This window comes from Odocoileus virginianus, chromosome 13 (assembly GCF_023699985.2).
Source record: "Odocoileus virginianus isolate 20LAN1187 ecotype Illinois chromosome 13, Ovbor_1.2, whole genome shotgun sequence".
Lineage (NCBI taxonomy): Eukaryota > Metazoa > Chordata > Mammalia > Artiodactyla > Cervidae > Odocoileus > Odocoileus virginianus.
In genome coordinates, this window is record NC_069686.1 from 60,601,963 (window position 1) to 60,626,102 (window position 24,140).

Here is a 24,140-nt window from a genome sequence, read left to right on the forward strand (position 1 = left end):
AGACCACACAAGACATATCTGCATGTACAGACTCAGCTGAAGTAACTGTGGAAACTCTAAAACTGAGTTCAAAAAGAGACTCCTGGGAAGTTTGGTTAGGTGGCCACCCTGTCACAGCCCTGCTTCCCCACTGCCCAGACCAAGAACTCACTGCATGCTCTGGGGCCAGCCCGGGTGTTTGCACCCTGCCACCTCTCGTGAGAGGCAGCCCCTTCTGTGAACTCACAGAATCTTGTGTGAGTCTGTACTCAGGGTCTGGCCTCAGTTGAACGGAGAGTGTGCCAGGTTACCCAGGGCCATTTGGGAAAAAACTCTTTCCCTATGGTAAAAAAAATAAACCGACATGTTATCATTGTAAAAAACTTGAAAATGTTTTTTAAGTGTAGAAAAGAAAAAGAATCGCTATAATGCAGTGACCACTGTTAACCCTGGTGTTTTTCCTTCCTCCTGTGCTTTTTTGTAACATGCTTGAAATCATATCCTAAATTCAATTTTGATCATGTATTATTCACTTAATATTTTCTCGCAACTTTTTGTTGGAAGATTTTGAACAATCTAGTGAGACCCACACACACTGATGTATGGTCATCAGTTGTTAGCACTGCGCCTCACACACAAGCACAAATGCACACTCACACACACTCCTTTCATCTCCCTGAGCCATTTGAAAGTGAGAGCAGGTACCATGAGGCCTCACCTCTAAAGGCTTCAGCTCCTAAGAACAAGGACATTCTCCAGCATCGCCATAGTTACTTCTGAGAAGTTTAACGTTGATACAACATTAAATCATCAGCCTATATGCAAATTTACCCAGTTGTCCCCATAATGCTTCTATACCAGGGATGTTTTGGTTTTTGAAGAGGGGAACCCAAGGTCCAGTCAAAGATCATATGGTTTGCATTTAGTTCTTGTGTCTCTTTAGTCTCCTTTAAACAGTTCTCCATAACTTTTAAACAATTCTCCAGAACTTTTACTATATACTTTTATGGGGGCACTCAGCCTGTGAGATCTTATTTCCCTGACCAGGGGTTGAACTTGGGCCCTTGGCAGTGAAAGTGCCGGGACCTAACCACTGGACCACCAGGGAACCCCGCTGCTGTATACTTTGAACGTGTGTCAGACTCCATAATGGGTACATGACGTACGAGAGGGTGTTTTTTTTTTAATTAATTTTTGGTTTTGGTCATTGCTACATGCGGGTTTTCTCCAGTGGTGAAGAGCGGGACTGCTGTCTAGTTGTGACGCACTGGCTTCTCACCGCAGTGGCTCCTCCTGCTGCGGAGCACAGGCTGTGGCTTCACGGGCTCAGTAGTTGTGGTTCATGGGCTCTAGGGTGCTGGCTCAGTCGTCGTGGCACACGAGCTTTGCTGCTCCACAGCAGGTGGAATCCTCCCAGACCAGGGGTTGAATCCATGTCCCCTGTATTGGCAGTGGACTACTATCCACTGTAACACCAGGGAAATCCCCCAGAGGTTTTTTTTTTTAAGTCGGATGAAATTCACATCACATGAAATGAACCATTTTCATCATTTTTTTTCATTTATTTTTATTAGTTGGAGGCTAATTATTTTACACTATTATAGTGGTTTTTTCCATACATTGACATGAATTAGCCATGGATTTACATGTGTTCCCCATCCCGAACCCTCCTCCCACCTCCCTCCCCATCCCTTCTCTCTGGGTCATCATTTTTTTAATGTGTACAACCCCAGAAGTTCTTAGTATGTTCACAGTGTTGTACAACCATCAGTACTTAGTTCCAGAACTTTTACATCCCTGCCAGAAAGAATCCTGTAAGTGTGAAGCAGTCATGCCCCCACCGTCCTGTTTCCCCTGCCCCTGGCAACCACTCTACCACTGTTTGTCTCTGGTATTGCCCCTTCTGGACATTTCGTATGAATGTAGTCAGATCATACGTGACCTTTAGTAACTGGCTTCTTCACTGGGCTTCCCTGGTGGCTTAAGCAGTAAAGAATCTGCCTGTAATGCAGGAAACCCAGATCCGAGACCTGGGTTGGAGAGATTCCCTGGAGGAGAGAAGGGCTACCCACTCCAGTATTCTTGCCTGGAGAATTCCACGGACAGAGGAGCCTGGCAAGCTATAGTCCAAGGGTCACAAAGAGCCAGACATGACTAAGTCACTAACACTTTCACTTTCTTCACTAAATATGTTTTTCAGAGTTCATCCATGTCACAGCATCTATTAGCACTTCATTCATTTTTATGGGGAATAAGCTTTTATTTTATCAACATTCTCCACTGTGTTTATTCATCATTTGGTGGACATTTGGGGGGTTTCCAGTTTGGGGCTATTTGAAATAATGCTTCTGTGAACATTTATATACAAGTTTTTGTGTGAGCTTACCTTTTCAGTGCTCTTGGGTACATACATAGGAGAGGAATTACTGGGTCTCAAGGTAATTCACGTATAACTTTTTGAGAACAGCCAAACTCTGTTCTTCACGACTACACCATTTTACATTCCAGTTTCTCCACATCCTTGGCAATTCCTCTTGTTTTCCTTTGTTATGACTGCTATCATCATCTTTGTCAATTATCATAGCCATCCAAGGAGGTATGATGTAGTCCATCACTGTGGCTCTGATTTGCATTTTCCTAATGATGAGTGAGATTGAGTGTCCAGGTCTCTTTATTCATAAGTATTTTAGCGTGTGTCACTGGGAGACAAGCTTCCCTGTGGGGAACTTGTGGTTCACCCTACTTGTGTTGCAGGTATCTGCAGCTTCTCCCTTCTTTGGCGTGCTTTCCTGCGTCAGCTGTGCAGTTCAGCTGAGATGCTCCATCCTAAAATCAGTTGTGGTATTCTGATGGGTTCTGGAAGTTGTTTTTTGTTTTTTTTTTCTCCCCAGGCAGGTGCACCTCGGTAAGGATCACATGTCCTTTAAATTTAAAAAAGACATTTATGAGGAGCGGCAAAGAGTAAACAACAAATACAAGGTCAGAATTACTGCTAATCTGATATCATTTATTTCACTAAATATTTTGAATTCCTGCTATATGCAAGATGTCAGAGCCAGAGGGGAAAAAAATCTTACAGTTAAATTGGGAGGAGAGGCTGATAACACAACCCACCGTTAGCAGTGAATCAAGGCTGGCCATACCTGTCACTGGAAACATCTGCTAAGTGGTGTGGAGATTCAAGGGACAGCAAGAGAGGACTCATCTAACTGGAAAGCTTCCTAGGAGACGGTACAGTTTTGAAAAGTAGTGAATAAGAAACAGGCATCCAGCTCAGAGGCAGGGAATGGCTCCAATTCGGGCTGGAATGCTGGGCGTGATCTGCAGTGCATGGAGATAAGAGACACCCAGAGACAGCGGCCAGGAGGCATACCAGAGCCAGGTCCAAACTAAAGCTGGAGGCCCAGGCCCACAGCAGGAAGCTGAGCAAAAGCAAGAAGGATGGAGGATTCAGATCAAGTGGGAATGAGAGCCCAATGGCACAGACCCTCAGGAGTGGCAACTTCTTGTTCAAGGGAGATGGTCAGTAATGTTCACTTCTGAGATATTCATCATAAATAAGTAGAGTCTGAATAAAGATACAAGAAATCTCTCTCCTCTTTCTTCTAACAACACCTTTGCCAATCCCTTTTTTAAATTGCCCTGTTTTATTTGACTTGTGGTGGAGGAGATTTATGTCTCTTCCTACAAAATCTGTGTTTTAAACCTGAGATCCACAGTGTCAAACTCCACATGTGTTTGAGATCAGCTGTGTTCAGATAAGAACTGGACAGCTCACCACCTGCTGACAACCATAGATGTCTCTCATTTCTGGTTTTTGTTTTTGTTTTTTTTACTGAAGTATAGTTGATTTTGTTGAGGTTCAGTCACTTAGTCAGGTCTGACTCTTTGTGACCCCATGGACTGCAACATGCCAGCAGGCTTCCCTATCCTTCACTGTCTTCCAGAGTTTGCTCAAACTCATATCCATTGAATTGGTGATGCCATCCAACCGTCTCATTCTCTGTCACCCCTTCTCCTCCTGCCTTCAGTCTTTCCCAGCATCAGGGTCTTTTCTAATGAGTCAGCTCTTCACATCTGGTGGCCAAAGTGTTGGAGCTTCAGCTTCGGCATTAGTCCTTCCAGTGGAATATGCATACTCCAGTGGCGTATGCAGGATTGATTTCCTTTAAGATTCACTGGCTTTATCTCCTTGCTGTCCAAGGGACTCTCAAGAGTATTCTCCAACCCCAGAGTTCAAAAGCATTCATTCTTAAGCACTCAGCCTTTGTGGACCAACTCTCACACTTGTACATGACTACTGGAAAAACTATAGCTTTGAGTATACAAACCTTTGTTGGCCAAGTGATGGTTCTGCTTTTTAATACACTGTCTAGGTTTGTATAGCTTTCCTTCCAAGGAGCAAGCATCCTTTAATTTCATTGTCCACAGTGATTTTGGAGCCCAAGAAAATAAAGTCTGTCGCTGTTTCCATTTTTTCCCCATCTATTTGCCATGAAGTAATGGGACCGGATGCCATGATCTTTGTTTTCTGAATGTTGACTTCTAAACCAGCTTTCTCACTCTCCTCTTTCACTTTCATCAAGAGGCTCCTCTTTGCTTTCTTGCATTAGGGCAGTGTTATCTGCATATCTGAGATTACCGATATTTCTACCTGCAGTCTTGATTCCAGCTTGTGCTTCATCCAGTCTGACATTTTGCATGATGTACTCTGCATATAAGTTAAATTAACAGGGTGACAATATACAGCCTTGACGTACTGCCTTCCCAATTTTGAACCAGTCCCTTGTTTCATGTGTGGATCTAACCATTGCTTCTTGACCTGCAGAGAGGTTTCTCAGGAGGCAGCTAAGGTGTTCTGGTATTCCCATCTTTTTAAGAATTTTTCAGTTTTGTGATCCACACAGTCAAAGGCTTTAGCATAGTCAATGAAGCAGAAGTAGATGTTTTTCTGGAATTCTCTTGCTTTTTCTGTGATCCAGTGGATGGTGGCACTTTGATCTCTGGCTCTTCTGCCTTTTCTAAATCCAGCTTATACATCTGAAAGTTCTCGGTTCACATATTGTTGAAGCCTCACTAGCATGTGAAATGAGTGCAATTGTGCAATAGTTTGAACAGTATATGGCATTTCCCTTCTTTGGGATTGGATTGAGAACCAACACTGAGTGGCCTCAGTCCTGTGGCCACTGCTGAGTTTTCCAAATTTGCTGACATATTGAGTGCAGCACTTTAACAGCATCATCTTTTAGGATTTGAAATAGCTCAGCTGAAATTCCCACTTTCACTAGCTTTGTCTGTAGTAATGGTTCCTAAGGCCCACTTGACTTCTTACTGCAGGTTTTAGGATATCTGCTTCTAGATGAGTGACCACACCATCGTGGTTATCCGGGTCATTAAGACCTTTTTTGTACAGTTCTTCTGTGTATTCTTGCCACCTCTTCTTAATATCTTTTGCTTCGGTTAGGTCCATATGTCTCTGTCCTTTATTGTGCCCATCCTAGCATGAAATATTCCCTTGGTATCTCTAATTTTCTTGAAGAGATCTCTAGTCTTTCTTATTCTGTTGTTTTCCTCTATTTCTTTGCATTGTTCACTTCAGAAAGCTTTCTTATCTCTCCTTGCTATTCTTTGAAACTCTGCATTCAGATGGACATGTCTTTCCTTTTCTCCTTTGCCTTCACTTCTCTTCTTTTCTCAGCTATATGTAAGGCGCATATTTCAGGTATACGGTACAGTGATTCAGTTATACACACTCACACGTATATATATGTATATTCTTTTTCAGATTCTTTTACCTTATACATTATGACAAAATACCCTGTAGCTCAAAATACAGTATAGCTCCCTGTGCCATACAGTAGGCCCTCTTATTTCCAAATAAGGTGTCAATGTAATGGTTAGAATAGATTTCTTGAAGTTCAATCTTTGTTCATTTTTAATTTTTATTTTATATTGGAATATTGCTTCTCTGGTGGCTCAGGGGTAAGGAATCCCCCTGCCAGTGCAGGAAATGCAGGTTCTGTCCCTGGGTCAGGAAGATCCTCTGGAAAAGGAAATGGCAACCCACTCCAGTATTCTTGCCTGGGAAATTCCGTGGACAGAAGAGCTTGGCAGGCTATAGTCCACTGGGGTTGCGTAAGAGTCAGACACAACTTCGCGACTAAACAACAGCAGCATAGTTGATTGAGGATGTTGTGTTAGTTTCAGGCATGTGACACAGGGATGCAGTTATCGTTGTTGTTCAGTTGCTAAGTTGTGTCCAGATCTTTTGGACTGCATAGACTGCAGCACACCAGACTCCCTTGTCCTTCACTAGCTCCCAGAGGTTTCTCAAATTCATGTCCATTGAGTCAGTGATGCCATCCAATCATCGTGTCCTCTGCGCCCCCTTCTCCTCCTGCCCTCAGTCTTTCCCGGCATCAGAACCTTTTCCAGTGAGTCAGCTCTTCACATCAGGTGTCCAAAGGATTTGAGCTTCAGCTTCCACAGCAGTCTTTCCAGTGAATATTCAGGGTTGATTTCCTTTACGATTGACTGGTTTGGTCTCTGTAAGTCTTAAGGTACTCTTAAGAGTCTTCTCCAGCCCCACAGTTCAAAAGCATCAGTTCTTTAGTGCTCAGCCTTCTTAGTGGTCCAGCTCTCACATCTGTACATGACTGCTGGAAAAACCATAGCTTTGAGTGTATGGACCTTTGTCAGCAAAATAATGTCTGTGGTTTTTAATATGCTGTCTAGGTTTGTAATAGCTTTTCTTCCAAGGAGCAAGCATCTTTTAATTTCATGACTACAGTCACCATCCACAGTGATTTTGGAGCCCAAGAAAATAAAGTCTGTCACTGTTTCCACTTTTTCCCCTTCTATTTCCCATGAAGTGGTGGAACCAGATGCCATGATTTTCCTTTTTTCAGTGTTGAGTTTTAAGCCAGCTTTTTCACTCTCCTCTTTCACCTTCATCAAAATGCTGTTTAGTTCCTCTTCACTTTCTGCCATTAGAGTGATATCATCTGCATTCAGTTATACATATATGTATATCTATTTTTATCAAATTCTTTTCCCACTTAAGCTACTACAGGATATTGAGCAGAGTTCCCTGATCTATACAGTAGGTCCTTGTTGGTTATCCATTTTAAATATAGTAGTGTGTGTATGCCAATCAGTTTAGTCTTAAAAATGACTGTGGACAGTGTAGCTGAGAACCAAGCTAATTTTAGAAGTTAATTAACAAATAGTAAAACCCACAGGGAAGCAAAAACAGACACATTTTGCAGTGTGTGTGGTCCTTTTTGCTGCGGAGGCAGGTACGTGCAGACAGTGACCACGCCACGCCAGCCTTCCTGGGAACAGCCTGGGAGTACCGAGTGTGGAGCAGGGAGATTACTCGGGGGCCAGGAGGACACAGTAGTAGTGGAAGGGGAGCAGTCTGGGGGATTCTCAATCCAGGGGAGAGACAGACCCCCAGCCTCCGCCACCCAGCGAAAGGGGAGAGATCACATGCCTGTGTTAAACCTGATGCTTGGTTAATTCGCTCTCAGGAGCTTAAAACTTTCCTGGGACGTTAAATTTCCCTTGAATGGAATCTCTACACCCCTATGGTGACACAGTTTCCTAGAATCCTTTCTGCGAATTTTAAATGCTTCAGATAATTTCCAGAGACTATCGTAAAGACCCCCTGGAGGAGGAAACGGCAACTCACTCCAGTATTCTTGCCTGGAAAATTCCATGGAGAGAGGAGCCTGGAGGGCTACAGCCCATGGGGTCCCAAAGAGTCAGACACGACCAAGCGCACACATGCGCACGTGCACACACACGCACTCTAATTTTAATAAGAAGGTGTTGGGTTTGTGCTTCTAATAAAACTTTCCATATTTAAACAATAGGTGTGCTTGCAATGATCATTTTAACCACCACTCCCAGAGGGAACGTCATGGAAGGATTAGACCAATTGCTTAATGTGTTTCTACCCGTTTTAAAGAGAAATAACAGTTGTAGTTGTGTGCATCTGTATTCAATTTTAATATTTTCAATGTTTGAAAACCCCAGCTAGATAGAGGAGATCCTATTTTGGATGAGGAATTCCAGCGACGCAAGACAGAAGTTCACCCCAAACGGATTTTACACGACCTGGAAGAAGTGAGTAACTTTTCTTTATTTGGGATCTGATTGTCAGCAGCTCTTTATATGTTTATTTTTTAAGCGTATAAGCAATTTTCTAGAAATCCTTTTACCAATAGATTTTTAATAATTTTTAACTTGTTTACCTTTTCACAGAGTTTTTTTAACAACATGTCCACAAGTCAGGCGTCAGTTTGAGATTAACGGCACCGTGTACCAGCACCTCCTTCCCACACTGCTTTCTCCTCTTGGTCTCCTTTCTTCTTCCCCTTTTTTTGTCCAAGGCCTTCCCTGGTGGCTCAGATGGTAAAGTGTCTGCCAGCAATGCAGGAGGCCCCGGTTTGATCCCTGGGTTGGGAAGTTCCCCTAGAGAAGGAAATGGCAACCCACTCCAGTACTCTTGCCTGGAAAATCTCATGAATGGAGGAGCCTGGTAGGCTACAGTCCATGAAGTCGCAAAGAGTCGGACACGACTGAGCGACTTCACTTTGCTGTCCACGCCCCTGTCTGCACGCTGATCCTCAGGGTGGGTCCCGGGGTAGGTTCCTTGCCCCCTCCCTCCCCTTGTCAAACAAGACAGGAAGTCAGACGCCAGAGTGCTGGCTCCAGCTCCACCGCGGATGTGGCATCCGGGAGGAGCTCCTTCAGCCTTGGCGGCGCAGTGTCCTCAACTGCAAAGTGGGGACCGCAACCCCCACCAGAGTTTCTTCTGTCATGTGATAGTTTCTGGTTAAAACCTCAATGTTTAATTTTTGTTTATTCTGTAAATTTTATTTTATTGAAGTATAATTGATTTACAAGGTTGTTTCTGCTGTATAGCACAGTGATTCAGTTTTATATACATATATATATGTGTGTGTGTATATATATATATATATATATACATTCTTTCTCCATTATGTTTTATCAGAGGATATTGAATATAGTTCCCTGTGCTATCCAGTGAGGCCTGTTGTCTATCCCAATTTTTAATTTTAACAATGGAAAGATTCTTCTCCATCTCCTACCTCCATCATTCTCACTTTTCTCTTCTGGATCTGTCAAATCTGAACTATTTTTACCTTTTTCCTTCTCCCCCACATTTCATCTGGCCCCAAAGTCTTGCCAGTCACTCTTCCACGAGGCCACCCCAGGTCCACCGTCACACCCCGTCACACCTCAGCCTCAGCTCATTCAGCAGATCTGCCTTCTCTTCTGCGGCCCACTGCCAGGGCCAGTGCAGAGCTGATCCATTTCCAGTGACTTTGTCTTCACATTGTTTGTCTGCTCAAGAACCTGCAGCGCCAGAGGCTCTGGTGGCCTCTCGACACCCCAGGCACCCTCTCCTTCCAGCCAATTACTGGTCTTCATGCACATGTGCCCATGGTGTGCAGGCTCTTGTGAGGACCACACAGTCTGGCCCCCCCATTCCAAGGCATCCTATCCCCCATCACAAGGGACTGATTTCCATGTGACTTCATTCTTTCCCAGGGCCACATGTGTTTGTTCGATCTTGCCTATGTAGACTGTACATTTCTTTCTTTCTCTCTCTCTTTTTTGATGTAATATTCACAATTATCTAAAAAGAAAACTCACCAAATGAGGAAAACAGAAACTTTTGTAAACTGATAAATGCTTTTTTTTTAATTGCAGTAAAAGTCTTTCCAATTGGTGAAAAGTTAAAAGTATTACATGTACAAGGAAGTATAAGCTCTTTTATTCAGTATTGTGTTAGATTCTAGATAGTGTACAGCATGATAAGGGAAAGATATAGTAAAAGTCATAAATATTGGACAGAAAGGGGTCTTTGATTTCATATGATACAATTGACTGTGATTATAGAAAATCTAAAAGAATCTATTGCCAGAATAATTCATCATACTGAATTTGTAAGAGAGCTTGGCAATTGCATATAAAATCATTGTACAATATGTATGTATTTCACATACAAGAAATAAAAATGTTAACATATAATTTAATAAACGTGTAATTTATAATAGCAAGCAAGTACCGAAAAGCAAATATAACAATTGCAAAGCTTTACACTAGAACAGCAACAAAGATCTAAATAAGTTGAAAGATTTTTACAGAAGTTTCATGGAAGAGGATAAACATTGCAAATATGTCACCTCTTTCTAAATTAATCTATAGATTTAATGCAATCCTAGTTAATATCTCGATAGACTTTCTCATGGAACTTTATAAACCCTTTAAGTACACATGCATGTGTATATACACAACATGGACATGGATATCATTGTGTAGATATGTGTGTGTGTGTGTATTTGTAAGCCACCAGCTCACCTGGTAGCTCAGTGGTAAAGAATCACCTGCAGTGCAGGAGACGCAGGAGATGTGGGTTTGATTCCCGGGTCGGGAAGATCCCCTGGAGAAGAGAATGTCGACTCACTCCAGTATTCTTGCCTGGAAAATCCCGCGGACAGAGGAGCCTGGTGGGCTACAGTCCATAGGGTTGCAAAGAGTTGGACATGCCTGAGTGACTGAGCACTCACATACATGAGTGAAAGAGAAAAGGCTTGAGAATTTTTTAGCTTAAAATGACTAAACCAGGGGAGAGGACTGCCTCTGAAGGAGATAAAGTCTTATGAAAAAGTCAGATCATTAAGGCAGTATGGTGCTGGCATACAGATGGACAAAAGATAAATGAAACCAAAGAGAAAGCCAGAGACAGGTCTGCATTATATATGTATGACCTTGAGTCACTGGAAAAATAAGCATAGACTACATTTCTTAAAACCCAAATCTTGTCTTTCTTTTGGTTCCTAACCCAAGAAGTATTCCCTATAATGCTGTGTGCACCAAAGTGCTTAATAAATGCTCATTAAGTGGAAGAACAAATAACTTGATTTGAGATCAAACTCTGAAACGTTTTTATTAAATGATTATGCCTGGAGTTAAAATTTAAATCTAAGATGGACCGATATTTTGTGTTCACAGAAAATCCAGGAATTTCATCCTAATTTTGATCCGCTCGTTAATAATATTTGGGTCAACAGATTCCGAGCACAGAGACGGTTCCAACAAGCAGCTCGCAAGGTGAGTCTCAGCACCACTGTGAAGTTTCCCTGTGTTTTATAATGGGAAATTGAGCAATGAGTTTTTTATAACACGTATGGAGATGCAATTCACATGCCATAAAATTCACTCCTGTAGAGTATACAATTCTCTGGTTTTTCATATGGCGCAGAGTGGTACAGAGACCTTCCTTAGTGGTTCAGTGGTAAAGAATCTGCCTGCAATGCAGGAGCCGCAGGAGACACAGGTTCGACCCCTGGGTCAGGAAGATCCCTTGGGGAAGGAAATGGCAACCCATGCCAGTATTCTTGCCTGGGAAATCCAATGCACAGAAGAGCCTGGTGGGCTACAGTCCATAGGATCATAAAGAGTCGAACACAACTGAAGTGACTTAGCACACAGAGTGTTGCAGCCATCACCACTCTCCAGTTTCAGTTCAGTTCAGTCACTCAGTCGTGTCCGACTCTGCCACCCCATGGACTGCAGCACAGTAGGCCTCACTGTCCATCACCAACTCCCGGAGTTTACTCAAACTCACGTCCATTGAGTTGGTGATGCCATCCAACCATCTCATCCTCTGCCATCCCCTTCTCCTCACACCTTCACTCTTTCCTAGCATCAGGGTCTTTTCTGACTCAGTTCTTCCCACATCAGGTGGCCAAAGTATTGGAGTTTCAGCCTCAGCATCAGTCCTTCCAATGAACACCCAGGACTTACCTCCTTTAGGATGGACTGGTTGGATCTCCTTGCTGTCCAAGGGACTCTCAAGAGTCTTCTCCAACACCACAGTTCAAAAGCATCAGTTCTTTGGTGCTCAGCTTTCTTTATAATCCTACTCTCACAGCCATATATGACTACTGGAAAAACCATAGCTTTGACTAGACGGACCTTTGTTGGCAAATTAATGTCTCTGCTTTTTAATATGCTGTCTATGTTGGTCATAACTTTCTTCCAGGGAGCAAGCGTCTTTTAATTTCATGGCTGCAGTCACCATCTGCAGTGATTTTGGAGCCCAAAAAAATAAAGTCTTTTACTGTTTCCATTTTTTCCTCATCTATTTGCCAGGAAGTGATGGGCTGGATGCCATGATCTTAGTTTTCTGAATGTTGAGTTTTAAGCCAACTTTTTCACTGTCCTCTTTCACTTTCATCAAGAGGCTCTTTAGTTCTTCTTCACTTTCTGCCATAAGGGTGGTGTCATCTGCATATCTGAGTCTATTGATATTTCTCCCTACAATCTTGATTCCAACTTGTGATTCATCCTGTCCAGCATTTCTCATGATGTACTCTGCATATAAGTTAAATAACCTGGGTGACAATATACAGCTTTGTTATACTCCTTTCCCAATTTGAAACCAGTCTATTGTTCCATGCCCAGTTGTAACTGCTGCCTCTTAACCTGCATACAGATTTCTCAGGAGGCAGGTAAGATGGTCTGGTGTTCCCATCTCTTAAGGAATTTTCCACAGTTTGTTGTGATCCACACAGTCAAAGGCTTTGGCATAGTCAATAAAGGAGAAATAGGTGTTTTTCTGGAACTGTCTTGTTTTTTTGATGATCCAGCAGACGTTGGCAATTTGATCTCTGGTTCCTCTGCCTTGTCTAAAACCAGCTTGAACATCTGGAAGTTCACGGTTCACATATTGTTGAAGCCTGGCTTGGAGAATTTTGAGCATTACTTTGCTAGCGTGTGAGATGAGTGCAATTGTGCGGTAGTTTGAGCATTCTTTGACATGGCCTTTCTTTGGGACTGGAATGAAAACGGACCATTTCCAGTCCTGTAGCCACTGCTGAGTTTTCCAAATTTGCTGGCAGGTTGAGTGCAGCACTTTCATAGCATCATCTTTTAGGATTTGAAATAGCTGGACTAGAATTCCATCACCTCCACTAGCTTTGTTCCTAGTGATGCTTCCTAAGGCCCACTTGACTTCACATTCCAGGATGCTCTAGGTAAGTGATCACACCATCTTGATTATCTGGGTCATGAAGATCTTCTGTGTATTCTTGCCACCTCTTGTTATTATCTTCTGCTTCTGTTAGGTCCATACCATTGCTTTCCTTTTTTGTGCCCATCTTTGCATGAAAAGTTCCCTTGGTATCTCTGATTTTCTTGAGATCTCTAGTCTTTTCCATCCTATTGTTTTCCTCTATTTCTTTGCATTGATCCCTGAGGAAGGCTTTCTTATCTCTCCTTGCTATTCTCTGGAACTCTGCATTCAAATGTGTATACTTTCCTTTTCTCCTTTGCCTTTCTCTTCTCTTCTATTCACAGCTATTTGTAAGGCCTCCTCAGACAACCATTTTGCCTCTTTGCATTTCTTTTTCTTGAGGATGGTCTTGATCACTGCTTCCTATACAATGTCACGAATTTCTGTCCATAGTTCTTCAGGCACTCTATCAGATCTAATCCCTTGAATCTATTTTCTCACTTCCACTGTAAAACCGTAAGGGATTTGATTTAGGTCTGATTTTAGGGCATTTTTATCACTGCCTAAAGAAACCCTGTTCCCCTCAGTAGTCACTCTCTAGCCCTCCAGTCACTGGCCACTTTCTGTCTATGTGGATTTTCATATTCTGGGTGTTTCATATATGTAAAATCATATAGTACACAGCCTCTTGTAACTAGCTTCTCTCACTTAACATCTTTTCAAGGTTCAGCCATGGTGCAGCAGGTTTCAGTACGTCATTCCTTTTTCAGGGTGAATTGTGTTCAGTCATATGGAAATACCATGCTCTGTTTTTCTAGTTATTGGTTGAAACATTTCAGCTGTACCTGTTTTTGGCTATTGTGATGGGGATAAGGATGTCACAAACATTTATGTACAAGTTTGTGGACATATCTTCAATTCCTGGGGTGTGTCCATCTAGGAGCTGAATTACTGGGCCATATGGAAACTCTAGAACCATAGGATGCTGGTTAGTTACTCCTAGAGAGGACCATGGGGTGTTCTGGTGAGATATGGGCTCTGACATCCAGGCTGCAGCTCTGCTTTCAAGGTGTATCCTTTCACTACCTGCCTTCTTCACCCTTGCACTGGTCCCCACCCAGCACATTTCCTGTGATCAGGAACAAATGAAGATCTGCTAGCCTCTAAGGTCAATAAAGGGTGTGAGTGACCCCTGGTCTGGCTACCTACTCCCTTCCCCAGCTGCCCCATCCTCTGTGCGGTCCTGGACCTCATCTGCTTCCTAAACATCAGCTCGTTACCCGCTCCTCCTCACTGTTCACTCAGAGTGCCAGTCCGTCTCACCTCCCTCTGTTCACAGCTGGCGTTCAGGCAGCTCAGCCTACCCCTCCTCCAACAGACTGTCCTGTACGTCTCAGCACTTAGCCGTCTTGGGGGCCCCTCTTGCGTCTTATGCTGCCTGTCGACCTCTGGGGTGTGGCTGCCTGGGGAGCAGAATCCCCCTCCGAGAGGGAAGCAGTGGTTAAGACTTGGGCTCTGGCCTGGACTGTCCTGTAAGTCTCAGCACTTAGCCGTCTTGGGGGCCCCTCTTGCATCTTATGCTGCCTGTCGACCTCTGGGGTGTGGCTGCCTGGGGAGCAGAATCCCCCTCCGAGAGGGAAGCAGTGGTTAAGACTTGGGCTCTGGCCTGGGCTGTCCTGTAAGTCTCAGCACTTAGCCGTCTTGGGGGCCCCTCTTGCATCTTATGCTGCCTGTCGACCTCTGGGGTGTGGCTGCCTGGGGAGCAGAATCCCCCTCCGAGAGGGAAGCAGTGGTTAAGACTTGGGCTCTGGCCTGGGCTGCTCGCCCTCCATCGCTGGTGCTACATCTCTTTCTGCATGCATGCCTAGTTGCTTCCGTCTTGTCCGATTCTTTTCAACCCTGTGGACTGTAGCCCGCCAAGCTCCTCTGTCCATGGGATTCTCCAGGCAAGAATACTGGAGAGGGTTGCCATGCCCTCCTCCACGGGATCTTTCTGACCCAGGGATCCAACCCATCTCTCTTACATCTCCTGCATTGACTGGCGGTTTCTTTACCACTAGCGCCACCTTTACTCCAGTATAGTTTTTTTTTTATTTTTTATTTTGCAAACCTTACTTATTTGTTTATTATTAATTTTTGAAATTTATTTTTGGCTGGGCTGGGTCTTTGCTGCTTTGTGAGGGTTTTCCCTAGTTGCGGTGAGCAGGGACTACTCTTTATTTGGAGTACACGAGCTTCTCACTGTGCTGGCTTCTTTGGTCGCAGAGCACAGGCTCTAGGCCTGGGACCCAGTAGTTGCAGTGTGTGGGCTCTCGGGTGTTCAGGCTTCAGTAGCTGCGGCTCGTGGGCTCTATAGCTCCAGCTCCGTAGTTGTGGTGCACGGGCTTACTTGCTCCCTGGCAGGTGGAGTCTTTCTGAACCAGGAATCAAACCCATGTCTCCTGCACTGACAGGTAGATTCTTACCTACTGCGCCACTGGGGAGTCCGAGGACAATTGGTTTACAGTGTCAAGTTGATTTCTGTGTCCAGCAAAGTGATTCAGTTACACACACACATGTATTCTTGCTCACGTCCTTTCCCATGTGGTTTTTCACAGACGATTGGATATAGTTCCCTGTACTATTCAGTAGGACCTTGTTGTTTATCCATTCTGTATGTAATAGTTTGCGTCTGCTAATCCGAAACTCCCCGCCACCCCTCCCCCAACCCCCTCGCCTTCGGCAACTGCCAGTGTGTTCTCGTGTCTGAGCCTGTTTCTGTTTCATAGATACGTTCATTCGTCATGTTTCAGATTCCACATGTAAGTGGTGTCATACGGTATTTGTCTTTCCGTGTCTGACTTACTTCACTTAGTGTGAGAATCTCTAAGTCCATCTGTGTTGCTGCAAATGGCATTATTTTACTCCTTTTTATGGCTGAGTAGTGTTCCATTGAATATATGTCCCACATCTTCTTCACCCATTCATCTTTCTAAGGACTTTTAGGTTGCTTCTGTTCAGCTCTTGCAAATGGTGCTGCTGTGAACACAGGGAGGCATGTGTCTTTTCAAATTAGAGTTTTCTCCAGATATCTGCCCAGGAGTGGGATTGCTGGGTCGTATGGTACTCTACTGATAGTTTTTTGAGGATTTCCATACTGTTCTCCACAGTGGCTGCACCAGCTTCCATTCCCATCTTGGTGCTACTTCTCATGAGCTTTTCAGTCTTGGAAAAGCTCCATGAGCTCTGTCCTCTGAGGACACCAGTGAGAGCTGTCTCAGGGCCGTCAGGAGAGTTAAGTGAGTCAACACACAGAAGAGCCTCCCACGGTTTACACTGTGGGTGTCTTTCAGGCAGCGCTTGCAGCCTGGGCTGAAATGAGTCGTGGTGGATAGTGTAGAGCTCTCTGCTTCAGTGACCTGCTCCCCAGCCTCCCAGGCCCTGTACCCGTGTCCCTGCTAGGGCTTTCTCTAGGTGGCTCTGTGCCCATGGAGGACAGACGTGCACAAGACGCTCCCTGCTAGCAGGACTCCCCCCACCACCCCCGGCCGCTGGCTCTGGACCAGCCCTCCTGGCTCAGCGGTTGTGTGTCTGGCTTTGAGTGGCCTTTCTGTCTTTTCTGCACACTTCCCAGCAGGTCCTGCCACTTAGATATGCAAACCTGTCCCCAGCCTCACGGCTCTGCCATCTCCTCGGCTCAGCCACACCCCATCATCTCTCACCTGGACCACCTCAGTCCAGGCCTCCCTAAGCCTGGACAAGATTGGACCTCTCCCCAGGGAAACCCTCCAAAAGCCCCCATTGCAACTGGAATAAAATGCATAACTTTTATCACAATGACAAGGTCACCCTGGGTTTCTCTCTGTCCTTTAAGCTTGTCTCCTTTGTTTCTGAGTCAGGATCTTTGCACCTGCTACTTCCTCTGCTTAGAGCTTTCTTTCCAGGGCCACTGTCTCCTCATTGTTCAAGTCTCAGATCAAACTTAACCTTGGAGAGGACATCCTTACATCCCTCACAAGAGGCCAGGCACCCCACCCCTGGCCCCTCAGTCATGCCCTCATGTGTTCACTCTTTTTTATTTTATTTATGGTATTTATCTTGTCTATTGTCATCCTGTTATACGTGCAGACACACACACAGAACGTGAGCTCTATGTAGGCAAGGCAGCCATTTCTCCACACTATGTCTGCAGTTCCTTGAGCAGGACTGTCTGCAGAGTGTCCGTGTCATAAAATTCCATCTATGACAGAGTCTGTCCCCAGATGGAAAGGAGCATGATCTGTGACATGAGCAGGCCCCCAACTCAATGTGCAGGGAGCACAGCTCCCGCGGCATCTGCTCTGGACGCGAAGCCTAGGAGCGTCCAGCCAGCATTGCCCCAGCCCACCGCCCGGCTTCTCCAGAACCCTCCGCCCAGCTTGTCCTTCAATTCTGACAATAACACAACAGCAGTGTCACTACTCAGATTCACCCTAGAACTTGTCACTCTTTCCGCTCTGGAAATTTGAGAAAACTGAAGCTTGTAAACCGGGTGGGTCGAGGCCTGGTAACAGCCTGATCTCTCTTTGTATCCAGGTGGGTCTGCACGGCCTGGACCTTGGCACCTGCAGCCTTGTCTAAGGCAGCATGTAACCTTCTGGGAATTCCCAGGTGGGCTCAGCTCCTGATTGCAGTTGTGGAAAGTGAACTGAATTGAATGCCAAAATGAGCACTGATTAATAATGTGAAATCATTATTTCTAATTCCAGGTCCTGGTTCATCGCCGTTTGCTTACTATGCTGAATGTCATCCGTAACATACAGAAAGACATCATCATGAAAAGGTTCACTCAGGAAAGACAGTCCATAGCACAAGGTAGGGCAGCTGCCAACAGCTGGGTTTCATCCGCATACGCCATAAGCAGGGGCTTCTCTGTGATGAAGTTAGCTTTCATAAATCACATATACTGGATTTTTTTTAATTATTGAAGTATAGTTGACTTACAATGCTGTGTTAATTCTGCTGTACAGAAAAGTGATTCTGTTATACATAAATATATATTTCTTAGAAAATTGTTTTCCATTGTGGTTTATCACAAGATAGTGAATATAGTTCCCTGTGCTATATACTAGGATCTTGTTGTTTATCCATTCTACACACAATAGTTTGCTTCTGCTAACTCCAAACTCCCGTTCCATCTCTCCCCATACCTGCACAGTCCCCTGCACCTTGACAACCGCATGTCTTTTCTCTTTCTGCTTTGTAGATAAGTTCATATTTTAAATTCAACATATAAGTATATATATGGTATTTATCTTTCTCTTTCTGACTTACTTAGTGATAATCTCCAAGTCCATTCATGTTGCTGCAGATGGCATTATTTCATTCTTTTTTGTGGTGAAGTAATATTCCATATATATATATATATATATATATATATAATATGTCAATGGACATTTAGGTTTCATCCATGTCTTAACTGTTGTAAATGGTGCTGCTGTGAACATAGCACATTTTATTACATTTTAATTATTCTTTTTTCCTCCTATATTATTTTATCTCTGATACTGATATTTCTAATAAACTCTTTAAAAAAACATCATAAAATTTACCTGTGAGTCAAATGTGGACACCTGTAAAATGACTATATATGTTTCTTTAATCTTTTTCTTTGCTGTCAAGGACAAAGAATATTCATCAGAGATGCTTTCATTAAGAATTACAGTTTTAGGGAAGCTTCTGATTCAAGATGGCAGAGTAGAATGACATGCGTGCATCCCCTTTTGAGAGAACACCAAAACCACAGCTAGCTGTTGAACAGCCATTGAGAGGAGAACCCTGGAACCCACCAAAGAAAGACAACCTGTGTCCAAAGACAAAGCAGCTGCAGTGAGATGGTAGGAGGGGCACAATCATAAAATCAAATTCCATACCCACTGGGTGGGCAGCCCACAGACTGGAGAAAAATAATACCAAAGAGGCTCTCTCTCTCTTATCAAGGTTCCAAACCCCATGTCAGGCTTCCAGAGGAACAGTGACCCCACAGGAGGCTGAACCAAATCCACTTGTAGTGTTGGAAGGCCTCCTGTGGAGGTGTGGGGAGGCAGGGGCTCACCACAGGGCCGGGGGCGCTGGCAGCAGCAGTCTGGAAAGGTCCCCCGTGGCATAAACCCTCTTGGAGTTCACTGTTAACCCTACCAGGTAGCTCAGCTGGTAAAGAATCCGCCTGCCATGCAGGAGACCTGGGTTCAATCGATGGGCTGGGGAGATCCTCTGGAGAAGGAAATGGCCACCCACTCTAGTGTTCTGGCCTGAAGAATTCCATGGACCATGGGATCACAGACTGAGTGACTTTCACTTTCACTTTCAAAAAAAGAGCCTCTAGACCCCAGGGCTGGGTTACCTCAGGCCAAACAACTAACGGGGAGGGTTGTTAGTTGGATTAAAGTTTTAAAGTTTTACTGAGCAAGGGCCTGCCCACCAGAGCAACACCTGGCTTTTCCTGCCCTCTCCTTCCCATCAAGAAGCTTACAGAAGCCTCTTAGCCTCCTTCATCAAAGGACAGACAGAAGAATCAAGAAGAACCACAATCCCATAGCAGCTAGAACAAAAATCACATTATAGAAAGTTAATCAGGATGAAAAAGCACAGAGTTATGTCCCAGATGAAGGGACAAAATAGAACTCCAGAAAAACAACTAAATGGAGATAGCAACCTTTCAGAAAAAGAATTCAGAATAATGATAGTAAAGATGATCCAGGATTTTGGAAACAGAATGGAGAAGATGCAAGAAATGTTTACCAAAGACCTACAAGAACTAAATAACAAATAAACAGAGATGAACACTAGAAGGAATCAAAGGCAGAATAACTGAGACAGAAGAACAGATAAGTGACCTGGAAGAGAGAATGGTGGAAATCACTGACACAGAGCAGAACATAGAGAAAATGAAAAGAAATAAAGTCTAAGAGTCTAATAAGAGTCTAAATAAGAGTCTAAGAGACCTCTGGGGAAACATTAAATGCACCAACATTCACACTACAGGGGAGAAGAGAGAAAGAAAGGACCCAAGAAAATACTTGAAGAGATAATAGCCGAAAAGTTCCCTAACATAGGAAAGGAAATAGTCGACCAAGTCCAGGAAGCACAGAGTTCCAGGCAGGATGAACACAAGGAGGAAAAAGATACGTAGTAATCAGACTGACAAAAATTAAAGACAAAACAGTAAAAGCAACAAGGGAAAAAGGACAAATAACATACACACTAGGGCACCCCCATCAGGTTATCAGCTGATTTCTCAACAGAGACTCTATGAGCCAGAAGGGAATAGCATGATATACTTAAAGTGATAAAAGGGAAGACTCTACAACCAAGAATGCTCTACCCAGCAATACTTCCCTTCAGACTTGATGGAGAAGTCTAAAACTTTTCAGACAAGCAAAAGTTAAGAGAATTCAGCAACACCAAAGCAGCTTTACAACAAAAGCTAAAGGAACTTCTCTAGGCATGAAACACAAGAGAACCCAAAACAATTAAGAAAATGGTAATAGGATCATTATCTGTTGAGGAATATCAGTAACCTCAGTTATGCAGATGACACCACCCTTATGGCAGAAAGCAAAGAGGAATTAAAGGGCCTCTTGATGAAGGTAAAAAACTGGCTTAAAACTCAACATTCAAAAAACAAAGATCATGGCATCCAGTCCCATCACTTCATGTCTAATAGATGGGGAAACAACTAGAAACAGTGATGGATTTTCTTTTCTTGGGCTCCAAAATCACTGCAAATGGTGACTGCAGCCATGAAATTGAAAGACGCTTTCTTCTTGGAAGAAAAGCAATGACAAACCTGCTGCTGCTGCTGCGAAGTCGCTTCAGTCGTGTCCGACTCTGTGTGACCCCATAGACGGCAGCCCACCAGGCTCCCCTGTCCCTGGGATTCTCCAGGCAAGAACACTGGAGTGGGTTGCCATTTCCTTCTCCAATGCATCAAAGTGAAAAGTGAAAGTGAAGTCGCTCAGTTCTGTACAATTCTTCGAGACCCCATGGACTGCAGCCCACCAGGCTCCTCCGTCCATGGGATTTTCCAGGCAAGAGTACTGAAGTGGGGTGCCATTGCCTTCAAACCTAGACAGCATATTAAAAAGCAGAGACATTGCTTTGCCTACAGTGGTCCGCATAGTCAAAGCTATGGTTTTTTCCAGTAGTCATGTACAGATGTGAGAGTTGGACCATAAAGAAGGCTGAGCACTGAAGGACTAATGCCTTCAAACTGTGGTGCTGGAAAAGACTGCAGAGTCCCTTGGACAACAAGGAGACCAAACCAGTCAATCCTGAAGGAAATCAACCTTGAATATTCGTTAGGACTGATGCTAAAGCTGAAGCTCCGGCACTTTGGCCACATGATGTGAAGAGCTAACTCATTGGAAAAGACCCTGATGCTGGGAAAGATTGAAAGCAGGAGGATACAGGAACGACAGAGGATGAGATGGGGTTGGATGGCATCTCCAAGTCTGGCATGTCCAAACTCAGTGGACATGAGTTTGAGCGAACTTTGGGAGATGGTGAAGGACAGGGAGCCTGGAGTGCTACAGTCCATGGGGTTGCAAGAAGTTGAACTCAGCTGAGAGACTGAACAACAGCAATAGGATCATATGTATCCATAATTACCTTCAAAGTTAATAGATTAAATTCACCAACCAAAAGACATAGACTGGCTGGGCATATGAAAACATGCGCATGTATGCACTTCTGTTTACTGTGTCGCCCTGCTTGACCCCCCCATACTTTGTGTAAGTATTTTATATTGTTAGGTTAATCACTTTCCCATTATGGCTTGCAACTGTTTATCTTTTATTTCTGGTCTGGCTATTGATTGTGAAAACTGATAAACATCTCTTACCATTATGATTATGTAACTATTACTCACTTAATGCCATTGTATTATGATTAGTCAACAGAAAAATAAGAGTTGTATATCACCAAAGCTACCATTTAATAGAAAAACCAGTCATCACTCTTTAAAACTGTCTTGGAATTTTTTGAAAAATACAAATGCCTAGGTATTGCTTTTATTCTCCAAAGCTCCAGATACATTTCTAATGAGCAGCCATGTTTAAAAACAACTGGCCTATATGATGAATTTTTATCTAGTTTGTTTCACTTTTTCTGTTTCATATTCAGCACTCCCGTTTCGTTTAGTTTATGTGTTCCAATTTCTTCATCACTTCTTTTTTTTTCCAATGTTCTTTCTCAGCCTTTATCAAGAATAGTAGAAAAGCTTTTATATGCACATATAATAGTATGTATAATATATATTTTAGAAATCTTATGAATTTTTGCCTAATTTAAAAATTTATGATATTTTGATTCCAGTTGATTGACTTAGTGTGAATAGAATGCTAGATTTCTAATTTTTAAAAAATAGATATGCAATATATGGAATTTTAAAAGATGGTAACGATAACCCTATATGCAGGACAGAAAAAGAGACACAGATGTATAGAACAGACTTTTGGATTCTGTGGGAGAAGGCAAGGGTGGGATGATCTGAGAGAATAGCATTGAAACATGTATATTATCAATGGTGAAACAGATCACCAGCCCAGGTTGGATGCATGAGACAAGTGCTCAGGGCTGGTGCACTGGGAAGACCCAGAGGGATGGGATGGGGAGGGAGGTAGGAGGGGGGATTGGGATGTGGAACACATGTAAATCCATGGCTGACTCATGTCAATGTATGGCAAAAACCACTACAATATTGTAAAGAAATTAGCCTCCACCTAAAAAAATAAATGAAAAAAAAAGTAGATATGCAACAAGCAACAAAGGCTATATATAGCACAGGGAACTAGTCAATATCTTGTAATAACCTATAATGGAAAATAATCTCAAAGATAATATGTGTGCATTTGTATAACTGAATCACCTTGCTATGCACCTGAAATGTAAGTCAATTATACTTCAATAAAATATACATATTAAGAAGTTCTATGTAAAATAGCCTCAGAATGCAAAGTAACCCATTAAATAAATACCAACAGTAGTATTAAAAAAAAACTTATGGTGTTTTGGAAGTAAAACTACAAATTTTTTTAAAATTGGAGTTGAGGCAGAGAACAAATGAGAAACTAGGAACAAGACTACACACATGCATACGTACGCACGTGCACGTTGTTTTTTAAATGGCCTGCGGCCAGGCCCCATACACAGCTAAAAAGATGGTAGTTTCACAAAAGCGCCTTGAGACTCTCCAGAAGTGCTGTTGTGTTTTTCACCCGCAGACAAGAGGTCCAAACACCAGCTGGGGCGAGTCAGCAAGGACGCCAGCCGGTTCTCTGTGTCTCCCCAGGAGGTACTGCCCTTCGCCTTTCCGTCCTACAGCCCTCCGCAGGACTCCAGCGAACTGGTGGGTGCATGGAGGCCACAGGTGGGGCTGGGCGCGGTCAGGGGGCGACAGGCTGGTGCCGAGGGCAGCCCCACCAGGTGTCTGACCCTCTGCCTCCTCCCAGGAGGGAGAGGGAGACCTGTGCCCAGGTGATTGTGATGAATGGGAAACCAGGAAGCACCTGCTGCCACCTCCCTGGTCCTGGAGACACCTGTGCAGAGCTGGCTGGCCCCGATCTGCCCAAACTGGAGACCACTGAGCCCCCCAGACTGCCGGGAAATGGGGTCTGAGGGCTGAATAGCAAACAGAGGACCAGGAGGACCTGGCCAGGACCTGGGAGGCAGGCCCAGCTCAGCCAAGCCCCCTGCTGTGTGGAAACTGCAGAGGTTGGGGGTGGGTGGCCCCAGCGTCTAACAGTCCAACCTCAGACTCACAAGTCCATCCCTCCTTCCCTCGTGGCAAGAAGTTTGACAGTTTATCAAATGATGCATTGTAATTCAGGTGGTGGCTACACCACGTGGCAGGCGGGACTTTCTCAAGTTCTATCAAATTAATTAATCTTCAAATTTAATAGGTAGGTTTATTCTCTTGCAGCTGAGAAGGAAACTGAGACACAGAGGCACAGAGCCTGTAATAAAATGCTGCCTGAGTTCCTCAAGTTCACAGATTTAGCAATAAAAAGTGTGTTTAAATCAATGGTGAAAGGGCACAAGCAAAACAGTTTCTGGTTTCAAAGAATGAAGTTGGCACGCACATCCTGCA

General features: G+C 43.8%; 1 protein-coding gene across 3 annotated transcripts in view; it reads left to right on the forward strand.

The window, feature by feature from the left end:
- The window catches only part of CFAP221 (cilia and flagella associated protein 221), a 123,192-nt gene that overhangs the window by 59,743 nt on the left and 39,309 nt on the right, over positions 1-24,140 (forward strand). For all 3 annotated transcript variants that reach the window (XM_070476316.1, XM_070476317.1, XM_020914527.2), the window contains exons 12-16: positions 2,871-2,958; positions 8,020-8,109; positions 11,029-11,127; positions 17,761-17,866; positions 23,275-23,399. In XM_070476316.1, coding sequence (XP_070332417.1) covers positions 2,871-2,958; positions 8,020-8,109; positions 11,029-11,127; positions 17,761-17,866; positions 23,275-23,399 — 508 coding nt within the window. The remainder of the gene's footprint in view (positions 1-2,870; positions 2,959-8,019; positions 8,110-11,028; positions 11,128-17,760; positions 17,867-23,274; positions 23,400-24,140) is intronic.